General features: G+C 54.6%; 3 protein-coding genes across 3 annotated transcripts; 1 reads left to right on the forward strand and 2 right to left on the reverse strand.

Moving 5' to 3' along the window:
- Nucleotides 1-1385: 1385 nt before the first annotated feature.
- Nucleotides 1386-3018, reverse strand: BAUCODRAFT_62146 (uncharacterized protein; the record flags this gene model as incomplete). Its single annotated transcript, XM_007673422.1, has 4 exons — nt 1386-1561; nt 1627-1713; nt 1766-2347; nt 2592-3018. 4 exons carry the CDS (start codon nt 3016-3018, stop codon nt 1386-1388), a joined length of 1272 nt encoding a protein of 423 aa, XP_007671612.1.
- A 736-nt stretch (nt 3019-3754) lies between these two features.
- Nucleotides 3755-10952, reverse strand: BAUCODRAFT_62024 (uncharacterized protein; the record flags this gene model as incomplete). The annotated part of the gene is made up of 9 exons (XM_007673423.1): nt 3755-6226; nt 6279-6495; nt 6559-8406; nt 8462-8979; nt 9044-9403; nt 9455-9543; nt 9592-10225; nt 10323-10617; nt 10657-10952. 9 exons carry the CDS (start codon nt 10950-10952, stop codon nt 3755-3757), a joined length of 6729 nt encoding a protein of 2242 aa, XP_007671613.1.
- Nucleotides 10953-11131: 179 nt separating this feature from the next.
- BAUCODRAFT_118202 (uncharacterized protein) lies at nt 11132-11296 on the forward strand (the record flags this gene model as incomplete). Its single annotated transcript, XM_007673424.1, has 1 exon — nt 11132-11296. The coding sequence occupies one exon, from the start codon at nt 11132-11134 to the stop codon at nt 11294-11296; it is 165 nt and encodes a 54-aa protein (XP_007671614.1).
- Nucleotides 11297-11510: the final 214 nt, after the last annotated feature.

An 11510-nucleotide genomic window follows, 5' to 3' on the forward strand; every position in this document is an offset into this window, starting at 1 on the left:
CCATATAGATACACCGTGGCCGCTATTACAACCCAAGGCACGTTGTAAGCTTATGCCGGCGTTGGGCTTGGAACGATAGCTTCAGCACCGCCATCGCCACGCTCGTGCTCGGCCGCGACATTGTTCTGTGTGAGACCGGCAGAAGGGTGCGAATTACATGTTGGTACCGGAAATGGAGACGTATTGCCATCGCAGTAGTTGGAGTCGTAACATCTGATCTATGAGTCAGCCTCCAGGCTATCGCAAGACTTCAGCAGCAAGTCACTAACCCCCCGTATCGCTGGCTGCAGGTAACAGCATCTATGCATATCGATGATGGCGTGCAAGCTGAAGCAGCGTTCGCAACAAGTGACGATAGTGATGGATGCACCAACTCTGTAAGCAGCGCTTCAGGCTCGGCGAGACGCGAGGCCGTTGGCGCGGGTGTTATGCTGTACGAGTGGCTTTCGCTGGCGAGGGATGTATGACGCCGCGTGCTTGTGGACGTGCTGGTGCTGGTCTGAGTCGCCAACGCTTTTGCCACCTTGGCACCAGGTGCTTGGATGACAGCCGCTGCCGCCAAATTCGTGGCGAGGAGAAGTATGAACAGCATATTTACCCGACGGGCTCTGACTCGGTCTCGCCGAACTGAGGCTGTTCTGGAAGCTGATTTGAAGAAGTGATTTTCGCTCCTACACTGTCTGCTTGGTGCTCTGAGGAGTGCAGATACCGACAGCAAGGATCTCCGTGCTGTGATATAGAGATCCTCGTACGCTACCACTGTTATGTACATCGCCGATCTGGCGTCAGTTGTACCTAGGCATTCGTTAGGAATGTAGATGCTACAGCCAAGTGATCGGAATGCCTCCCACCGCCGGCCTTGTCCATCGAGCTTTCGCCCCAGTATCGACCAAGGTCCTGCACGGGCACCGCTCACGCATTGACGGCCTGCCCGACCATTGGAGGATCACCTACACACAGATCTTCCAGAGATCTACCTCTTCCAGCGCGCGAAGAATGTTCGCATACTCGACTTTGCCATAGACATTTGCCATGTGAACTGCATATAAATGTCTTACCAACGAGTACCTCAGGTCTCCAGAAAGTTATTGTTCAGGTGAGTTGGCCCGACCAACGTACAGAGCCCGACAGAGACCGCCGATCAATTCATCTCTATCAGACCGATTCAGGCTGTCCATCCAGGACCCAGCAGTGTGTCGCTGGGTAGGACAACATTTGCGGCGGCATGAGCGTTGATATCGCGTCCGGGCTGAACACCGCGAAGCACTTCCTGCCCCTTACCGTACCGCATCGACTGGTAAGCTTGGCATTGAGAGATCTCCAAAGGTCGTCAGATACTCGGTGCTTGCAGCCGACGGGACGATCTGGACCCCGAAAGCTGGAGATCAACGCAAGGCGGCCTGGAGGTCTTGTTTGAGCTTTTGAAACTCATCTTTGGCTTCTTTCAATAATTCCGGCCTAGTCAGGACATCCACAGCAGTTGCCGCCAATGCTTTCCCAACTCTCATTGCTAGGCTATGCGCCTCTTCGGTTCTAGAAGCCTTCGCGAAATCTGGAGTGTCTGCGCAGGAATGAGTGAAGCGGTCAGCAATGACCAGTTGAAATAGGCAAGAGTCGATTACGCACGTGGTCCACCGAGCTGTTTCCCATCAGCGTCCTCGCTCCGGATCCAGAAATTGGGACTCAGACTCGGCATAGCATAGCTAATGTTTCCTGCGACACAGACCGTTAGCAGGGTATATGGTTAACGAACCGTCTGGCTGACCTTGATCAGTAGATGCCGTAGTAGCAGCTTCGATGATATCTACATCTCCTCTTACGATACTGCCACCCATCCTATTGAAGAAGTGCCGGTAGCTACGGCCGAGAGCACGGTTGGGCATATGGTCCGCATACGATCCGCCGAGTGTAAGCTTAAGTTCAGCGCCGGTGGCGGTGGCGCCAGCTTCAAAGCATGCAATCACTCGCTTCTTCAAGGCGTCTAGGCGAGCTTGACTAGTCGAACGCACAACAAAGCGGCCGGAGCTGTAAGCATGAATGATGTTTGGTCGTAGACCGCCATTGGTGATCTGGCCTTGAATGATATCACCAGGCTGCGTCTGCTGGCGTAGGACAGATATGGCATTGTAGGCGGTGATTAGAGCATCAAGCGCATTTATGCCATCCCACGGTCTAGCCGCTGCGTGTGCTTCGCGGCCAAAGTACTCAACCTTAAGTGAGGCATATGCTGCAGTTCGGACGAGCGCCGCGTCGCACGTAATGCCAGGGTGCGAGATAAGGGAGATGTCGACCTTATGGTCTCGGTATGCTCCGGCACTGAGGAGTTTAATCTTGCCACCACCCCCCTCTGTAAGCGTCAGCCAGAATATGCAGTACAGTGCCGTCCACTCCATTTTATATTCCAACTTCGTGGCCCAAAGCGAGTAGACGGTCAGAAGCCGCCCTGGTAAGACAACGAACAGAATTCCTGGCAGATAGATACCACACTGCAGATGCAGCATAGTGGATGTGACTCTATGTTTACCAACAGACTGGTGGGCATGTATGCTAGACAAGAGACCATCTTGAAGCCAAAGAGAGCACATGCTTACCTTCTGCAGGCGTACCGTACAGGACAACCTTCCCCCCCAACTGCTCGTCCTTCAGTAGGTTGGCTGTTGCCAGCGCACCGGCCAAGGTAGAGATTGCGATGAGATTATGGCCGCAGGCATGTCCAATGCCCGGAAGAGCGTCGTATTCTGCATTGAAAGACACCACAGGACCAGGCCTACAACCATCGTAGACGGCTACGAACGCCGTCTCTATGCCGTAGGCTGATCGTTCCACCCGCCAACCATCTTTCTGCTGGAGATAGTCCGTCAGAACTGCGTGAGCATGTTTCTCCTTATATCCAACTTCAGGGTTATCGTGTATTTCAATGCTGACCATCCGCAGCCCACCACTCATGTCATCAACGTACTTGGTAATGAGCGGCAGATGATCGGTGGAGAGATGGGTAGGCTCGTTCGCATTAACCATGATATAACCACCATCTTTCGCACACAACGTCCGCTCCATGTGTCACCTTACTGATACCGATATTGCCACAAGACAACCCCCGGCTCTTTGGTACTATTGGCTGCACCTTCCTTCGGTGTTCATCAGGCTGGGTGTGCTCCACTAATACTGCTCCAATCTCAACTGACTCTCCGACTCGAATGCAAGCATCAGATGAGTTGCCGGCAATGATGACTAGTACTTTTCATGCCAAGAGAGTCTATACTCACACACATATACAAGAATATTGATAGCAGAGTTCCTCATGTTCAGCCACTTTCCAACCCTTTGTTGGCTTCGTGTTTCCAACATGACCCCGCAAGTAAATGCGTCTTTCACGTGACTTGGAAGCCCGCCGCGGGTAACAAGGGTGGTTCCCCTTTAGTACTCCAGATCTCTTCACATGACTTTCTACAAGAGTAAATTAGACGAAAGCCTGTCATGTTGGATAGTGGTCTCAAGTGGAGGTGAAACAGTTCGACCTGACGCCTAAAGTATGAACCCGACCAGTATCCTTCAGCAGCCCTTCCCGAATATTACCTTATTCAGCCACAATAGAATCTAGGACATCCTCAACCCATCACTGGTCGCCCCCAAAGTTCAGCAGCTGTAGCTGCAGGTCCTGTGTTGACGCCGTCGTGGCGCCCATTACGGCAGCAATTACATTGCGTACCTTGTCAGTGTTTTGCTTCTGCTGCGAGGGTGTTAGCCATGGCCACTAGAATACTTGCGCCGCTTGACTCACCATCATCGTAAAGTGGTTGGCACCTTCCACCTTCTCAATGATGAAATCCGCTCCCGGCAACAATGTCTCCCATCCGTCTGGACCAAAGTTCTGTCTCTTCTGCAGCATGAAGTGAGACTTGGCCACGACAGGAGGGTTTGGACCATCCATCACGGTCTCTGTAGCCCAGACCAGGCCCACAGTCGGCATCTTTGGCGCTCGCACCGGTCGTGCCTGGTATGGAAGCATGGCCTCCATCACGCGCAGGAAATGCGGGATGAGGTAAGTTGGTGGATGGCCGGTGCCAAAGAGGCCAAGCTTACCACAGTACTCGTAGAACTCGGCGGGCAGCGTACCAAGCTTGGAGGGAATAGGCGAGTCGATAATGATCAAGCTGTCGACGGCGTGACCCTCGGAAGTGAGCATGTACGCGCAGGCAAAGGCAAAGCCACCGCCGGCGCTCCAACCGCCGACATGATAGGGACCAGTGGGTTGGCGGCGCTTGATCTCGTTGCAGAAGCTGCGGACCATGGCCGTGGGGGTACACTTGAGCTCTTCGGGGTCACGAATGTAGGGGCAGTTCAGGCCAACGACCGCAATATCGTCGCCGAGCTTTGGAATCGTAATGTAAGACGTTGCAGAGCCGCTGCCATCGGGCATGAGGAACAACGTCTTATTGGCAAGCTTTGGGATGCCCTGAAGAATGACTGAGGTTGTCGACCGACACTCATCTGAAGCCGACCAATCCGGCGTGGGACCCTCCTCCGGCGGCGTAATGACCGTGGAAGCACCAGAGTCTTCGGCGCTGTCAGATGAGTCTCCGCTAACTCCTGGTGCGCCTTCGCTCAGAAAGGCCTTGAGGTCAGCCACGGTTGGGCAGTTGACAAAGATCGAGAAGTCGGGATCGAGGTCGATGGCAAGCTCTTCACGAAGGCGACTCTGAATAACCATAGAGCAGAGAGAGTCGACACCGATGTCGGCGAACACGCTGTCGTCAGAAAGATCCTCTTTGGCGATACCGCTTTCCTGCGCAACGATGTCTAAGGCCTCATTAACGACTGGCGCAGATGTAGAAACCTGCAGCGCGTTCTTCGACTCCAAGGCTCTAGCCGGGCCAACGTTGGCAGTGACGGTAATATTGGAAGCCGGTGCGTCGGGCGTAGCATGGTGGATAATACTGTCTTGGGTGTGCGCTGCAGTTTTTGCGAGTGGGACCGATTCAGCTACTGGAGGCTCGGTAAACCTCACGGAGTTCTCTTCCACGTGCTCCGGGACTGCCGGCTCGACCAAGCCGGGTTCTTCTGCATTGGCTGCTTCGGCTTCGTCCATCTGCTCCCCGTTGAGTTCGATGAGGAACGCCTTGAGCGACCTCACAGTCGGGCAATCGACGAAAATCGAAAATTCTGCACCGAGCTCCAGGAGCAGCTCTTCCCGCAGTCGGCTGCCAATGACCATGGAGCACAAGGAGTCCACGCCCATGTCCGCGAAGTTGCTATCGTCGGTGAGCTCTTCTTTCGCTACGCCGCTCTCCTCCGAGACAATGTTCAGAACATCATCGATCGACTTCGAAGTCTTGGCGGAGAGACCAGAGGCTTTCGGGATCTTGGGTTGTGATGGCGTCTTTGGTGCTGTCCCCTGCCTGGCCACGGTTTCAGCAGCTTGAGCATTCGCCGCTGCTGCGACAGCAACTGGTTGACTAGTTTCGCTGACAGACGAAGGCGCAATTTTACCGGCAGCGTGCTTGGGCGCACCCGACTCGGTGGGTAAGTGGCCTGGATAATGGGTCTCCGGACGTACCGCTGGCTTGTTCGCTGCTGGTTTCGCTGCGTTGGCAACTGGAGCCTTGCCCTTGGAGCCTGTCGCAAACGCGTCGGTGACTGCACTGCGGAACTTGCGAGGCATGCGGTGCACGATGACCTCCTTGAAGAAAGCCACGAGCTTACCGTCGTGCAAGACCGCTGTGTCGCCCTTGAACCAGTCGGTACCGTCAGCGGACATGCGAACGTAAAGCTCATACTTGCAGTCATAGGTCAAGGGAGCGTAGAGTTCAAGGCCATTCCAGCCGTGACTGATGAAGCATTCGTTGTCAAGGTCGACACACTCGCGAGCGTTTACGCAAAAGCCGGCCAACTGAGTGAACGCGTCGACACCGCCTGGGTGAGCGGCGAAGTTGCCCTTGGTCGCAATCGTAGCGAAGTTGACGAAGCAGGTCGCTTCGATGCTGGATTCGTCGACCACCACGTCATCCAGCAGCTTGTAATCGGCGCCAAATCCGGCAATCTTGGACATCAAACGATACCCGCTACGCTTGTTGTACTGGCACAGCTCGCCCTGTTCTGCACCAAAGCGCAGGCGCTTGATGCTGTTCAGATAATCTGGCAACTTCGTAGTTACCTGTCGGTACAGTGTGCGGTCCGCAAAACGGATGACTCCGAACCCGTACCGTGTGGTGCTTCTGCCTTTGGCCTGCTTCGCCGTCAGTGGTATGCTCAGTTGAGACTCGGTGGGCTCAACGTACATCGACTGCGTTGAACACGAATTTGCCTTGAGTAATTGTCTGCGGCTGACCTCGTTCGAAGGACGCAGTGAAGGTCAAGCGCAGGTTCTGTCCTGCGCGGCCAGTCGGTACGAGGACTTTGTCTCCAGCCAAATCACCGACATTGACGATGACATCGCGGTTCGGACATAGTCTGGCAACGGTATACGTGCCAACAGTGTACGCAATATCCGCGAACCTGCATGGCTTACGTTAGTGCTGCTTTCTTTCAATGCATATTCAGTGGGCATAAGACACGAACCAGCTGGGAGTCGTGAATGGTACATCGTTGACCACATGACCACGGGCGAGCTCACGTAAATCTTCGCGTCCCAAATCTCCCTCCACCACAATGCGAATAGAGTCGGCTTCGATCGTCTCTTCACTAAGGCTGTGCACAGTACTGGTCAGAGGTGCAGGCGGGGCCGGAGGCAGCTTGAGAGCTGTCTCCTTGGAAGGTGCTTCAACTTTGACCGGCTCATGTGCAGGCGGAGGCAACGCGGCAGCCTTCTTGTTATCCGTGTTGCTCACGTTCTGCAAAGCGAACGGCTTGTGTATGCACCAATCATTCTCGTAGGCGATCCAGTAGCTCTTTAGATCCCAAGCGTAAGCGGGCAGCTCAAGCACCTTGTGCGCCGACTTGAAAGCCTGGTGATAGACGGTCCAGTCCAGCTCAGCGCCAGAGCCATACAAGCTGCCGAGCAGGTTGGTCAGGTTGGGCCAGACGTCTCTGCTGCGCTCAAGCACAGCCATCGATCTGAGGTCGGCGCCGAGCGTGTTGCGAATCATGCCGCAGACCACCGGGTGCGGCCCAATCTCAATGCTTATGCACGACTTCACGTCCACGATACCGCTCTTCAGGCCGGCTTGCAGCGCGGATACCATGTCGACGGTCTCTCGACAGTGCCTTTGCAAGTAAGTCGCACTGAACACGCCCTCTTTGTCGACCACGGCACCAGTGAGCGGGTCTAAGACGGTGATGGTCGGCTTACGGAAGGTCACACCGCTTGCAATGATGCTGAAAGGCTTCAGAATTGGATCCACTTGAGCCGAGTGGAAGGCGTACGGAACCTTCAACATTGTGCTCTTTATTCCGTTGCTCGTCAAGGCTGCCTGAGCCTTGGCAATGCAGTCGCTCTTCCCGCTGATGACCGTGTCTTGTGGTCCGTTGGCGCAGGCTATCTCGAACTGCTGACCGGTCAACTGGCTATTGACGGTGCTCTCGGAGGCTTTGATGGCGAGCATGGCATGGGTACCACGAGCGCAAGACTGCTGGAATAGCTCAGCTCGTTTACCCACAAGGTAGATCGCGTCCGATGCTGTCAATACGCCAGAGGTGTACAGCGCGGCATACATGCCAAGGCTGTGTCCGGTGACAGCAACCGGCGACATGCCGAATGATCTTAGCAGATCGGCCAGCGCCATCTGAAGCGCAGTGGTTGCGAGCTGAACTGTGACGGCCGGGCTGCTTTCGACATCTGCATTGCAATCAACCAACAAGGGTAAGAACGAAGACAGGCCCAGAGCCTGTGCCATTCGGTCGTAGGCGTATAGACTACTGCGGAAGGACGGGAAGGCGTCATGCAGCTGTTTGCCTACTGCAACCCACATTGCACCTTGTCCGGTAAAAGCGAACAGCATCTTTGGCTTCGACTTCGGCCGGTTGCTTCCATCGCCGCGCTCAATCGCAGCGCTCAGGCGATCCGAGATCTCTTGCACTGTGGCCCCGGTAATGCTTATGCGGTGAATGTGGTGCTGGCGGCGCGCAGTGAGCGTATACGAGAGTTGAGCCAACTCCAATGTGCCCGTGTGCTGCTGTAGGTATTGCAGAAGCAGCTTAGCATTGTTTTTGAGAGATGCAGCAACGTGGCCCGAGACGGTAAGTACGTGGGACGTCCGAGGGTCGTCTTCAGATGCGACCTCTCTAGGTGGCGCCTCCTCGAGCAGCAGAGCCGTGTTGCCGCCGGCGGCACTGAAATTGTTAATGAGCGCTCGTCTCGGACCTCCTCGACGCTCCCATGGTGTTGGCTTGAAGGCGATATGGACATTGCGGGCCCCCAAATCGGGGTAGGTCCGGTTGATCTTGCTGCCAGGTTTGATACCACAATGCCTAGAAAGAAGTAGACGTTAGCGGGCTTCACGCAAGCTGAGATAGAATGACTCACGGCGGAATCATGTTGTTCTTCAGCATAAGGAGAACTTTCGTCAAGCTCGTGATACCAGAAACACCTTCGCCGTGGCCAATGTTGGCTTTCACTGTGCCAACATATAGCGGGTTCTCCGGCGTGCGTTGTTGCTCGTCTGGTGCGAAGACTTTCAACACGGACTCCATTTCAACAGCGTCTCCTACCTGCGTGCCGGTTCCGTGCATCTCAACGTAGCTGACGTCCGAGGCATTGACGGTAGCACTCGCAAGAACGGACTTCATGTTGTCCGCTTGTGCTCCAACATGAGGGCGTGTCATCGAGTCTGAAAGGGAGCTATGGTTGGTCTTTGTATCGAGGATAACCCCAAGGATAGGGTCGTTCTCTGCAATAGCGTCGTCCAGACGCTTTATGATCACCGTCGCCACGGCTTCACCGCGACAGTAGCCGTCAGCTTTGTCGTCGAAAGGCTTGCAGTTGCCAGTGCGGCTCAGGAAGAAGCCCTTGTCGAGCCCTGTATGGCCATCGGGATTGATACACTTAGACGCGCTTGATTAGTCTCGCAAGATGAAGCCATTGGAAAAATCAAGATCGACAACGCACCATGTTCGTGCCGCCTGCAACGGCTGTGTCGCAGTCACCTCGCCAGAGGGAATTGCACGCCAGATGGATGGCAGCCAAGCTCGAGGAGCAAGCAGTGTCGTTGCTGTAGCTGGGCCCACAGAACTCGAAGCAAAAGTTAATACGGCCAGGCACGAAAGCTCGATTGCCCCCGGTGATGAAGTATGTATCGATGAATTGACCGCTGTTGCATTCCAAGTAGTCATTCGAAGTAATGCCGTGGAATACTCCAACACGGGTGCGCTGGGACGACGCAGTCTTGTCGGCTACGAAACCGGATTGCTCTAAAGCCTCGTAGGTCGTCATAAGCGCCATGCGCTGAGCAGGATCAATTTGCGGCGCCTGCGTTGATTAGACAAGGCTACTGCAACTTCTTAGAATCACAAAGCCTACCTCCTTGGGTGATATGCTGAAGAAACGTGGATCAAACTGGTCAGCATAGTCAAGCCAACAGCCCCATTTGCAGCCAGCGAGATTGTGTCCTGGTTCACGTTAGAAGTGTCCCGAATGCGCGAATAGCTACGACCTACCCTTTCCGTCGGCAGTCACGTGTGTCTTCCAATTCCACCGCTGGACTGGCACCTCTTTGCAAACGTCGAGTCCTTGATATAACAAGTCCCAGAAATCTGCAGGACTAGGTGCTTCCGGGAACCTACCGGACATGCCGACAATGGCAAGTTTCGCACGGCTCTGAGGCAGTTGCTGCAGCGGATGCTCATGCAAAGCTTCCAATCTCTCAACCGAGACATTTGCTATCTCTTTAAGAGCGGCAGACATGTTCTGCTCCAGGTTTGTGGCGATTGGCGATATGACTATGGTAGAGGTTCCGCTTGAGCTTACCAGCGACGAGAAGTTGGCCACTACCTTGTCCCACCGGATGGGCTCCAGCAGACATTCGCACAGTGCCTTCTCCAGCAATGCAGTAAGGCCTCCGCCCCATGCAAAGACTCCTGTTGCGCCAGAGATGACTGGCAATTTGACGTTGAAATCTTGGAATTGCGACAGGTTAGTAGACGACATGATGATGCGTACATCCTCCATGGAATAGAGGTGTGAGACATGAGCAGGCAAATATATCGGGATAGGCTTCGACTTGCAATTGCCGAAAAACACATCCTTCCGCAGAAGCTTCAGCGTTGACGGCGGACCGCTGATCGTCAAGGCCTTCCCCGAGTAGGCAGTAATGCTCGGTCTTGCTAATGGAGAAAGCGCCTATTCACGTATCAGTAGTGTGCTAAGGTAGACGTTCTGAAGTACCCACCTTCTCCCGTGAGAACTTCTCGAGAGCGGCGGCAGCGGCTGGCTCGTCGACTCCGAAGTACAGAACGGACCATGGTTCCTGCTCGCTAGAAACGCTCGAATAGATACGATCACGCACGTCAATAGCATGCAAGCCGAGGCGAAGTGCCAATTGCACAGTATGCACCGCCGCTGGAAGCAGCTCGGAGAGGGAACCGGAGGATGCAATGGCAGCTGCAGCGAGGGCACCTGTGCAAAGCCCAACGAGATAGGTAGAGCCCTGGGTTGGGTAGAGACGTCCGGGCTCATCATAAAAGCTGCTGGATTGTCAGAACAAGTGAACCGACGTTTGTGACAGCACGTGCCTGATGACTGCGCCTAGTTGGGTGAGCGAATGCAAAGCCACCTGGAACGCCGGGCTCAGATGTCCCTCTGTGTATTTCTGCAGCAAGTCTGCGAGGCTCGCGCTGCGTGCCTTCTCTGCCTTCACCGGTCCCAGCCACTGTTGTGCCTGTGCTCTGATTACATAGTGAGCTTGTTCGAAGAACGCGTTGAGCACCGGCTTCGTCTTGATGGCAAGGAGTTTACGGAGATCAGGTACGAAGTCGTACGTCTGATCTCCAAAGAGAAAGACATGTGCTGACGGGCTCATTGCAAATGCGCATCCGTCTCATGGGTAGTGACTGCAGGAGAGAATGATGATGGTGATGATGGTCAGTATAAGGCGTGCCTTACAGTTTTTCGAATGTACTAATGTCTTGCACGTGGCTGCCATACTACAGGCAAATAGCCCGGCGAGCGTGACGTCCCGGTATGCGAAGGCAGGGCATCATGGACAACAGCATGGCTGCAGTAATACATGGTGCAATCGGCCGATGCTCTGTAAGCGACAGCCAACGTCGACCGCTGAACGATAGTAGCAACTTATCCGGGAGCATGAGTGAGGCTCAGGGTGGGAATCCTTCGTTGCATTCATGCCTTCGCTGTCCGGGCTGAAGACCGCACTTACGGCTGATATGCCCAGAGCGCGTGCACGTCGGCCAGTGTGACAGTCCACTGCCGAAGAATCACTAGGGTCACAACCCGAGTTTTGGCCTTTTGATGCGAATATACGCGAAGTTGCGAAGGATGTTGCGTCTGCAACAGGCTTGAAAGTCCGCATCGGCTTAGTCACTATCACGTGCTACGCCTTGGGACACCGGAGCAAATA

This window comes from Baudoinia panamericana (assembly GCF_000338955.1).
Source record: "Baudoinia panamericana UAMH 10762 unplaced genomic scaffold BAUCOscaffold_1, whole genome shotgun sequence".
Classification (NCBI taxonomy): domain Eukaryota; kingdom Fungi; phylum Ascomycota; class Dothideomycetes; order Mycosphaerellales; family Teratosphaeriaceae; genus Baudoinia; species Baudoinia panamericana.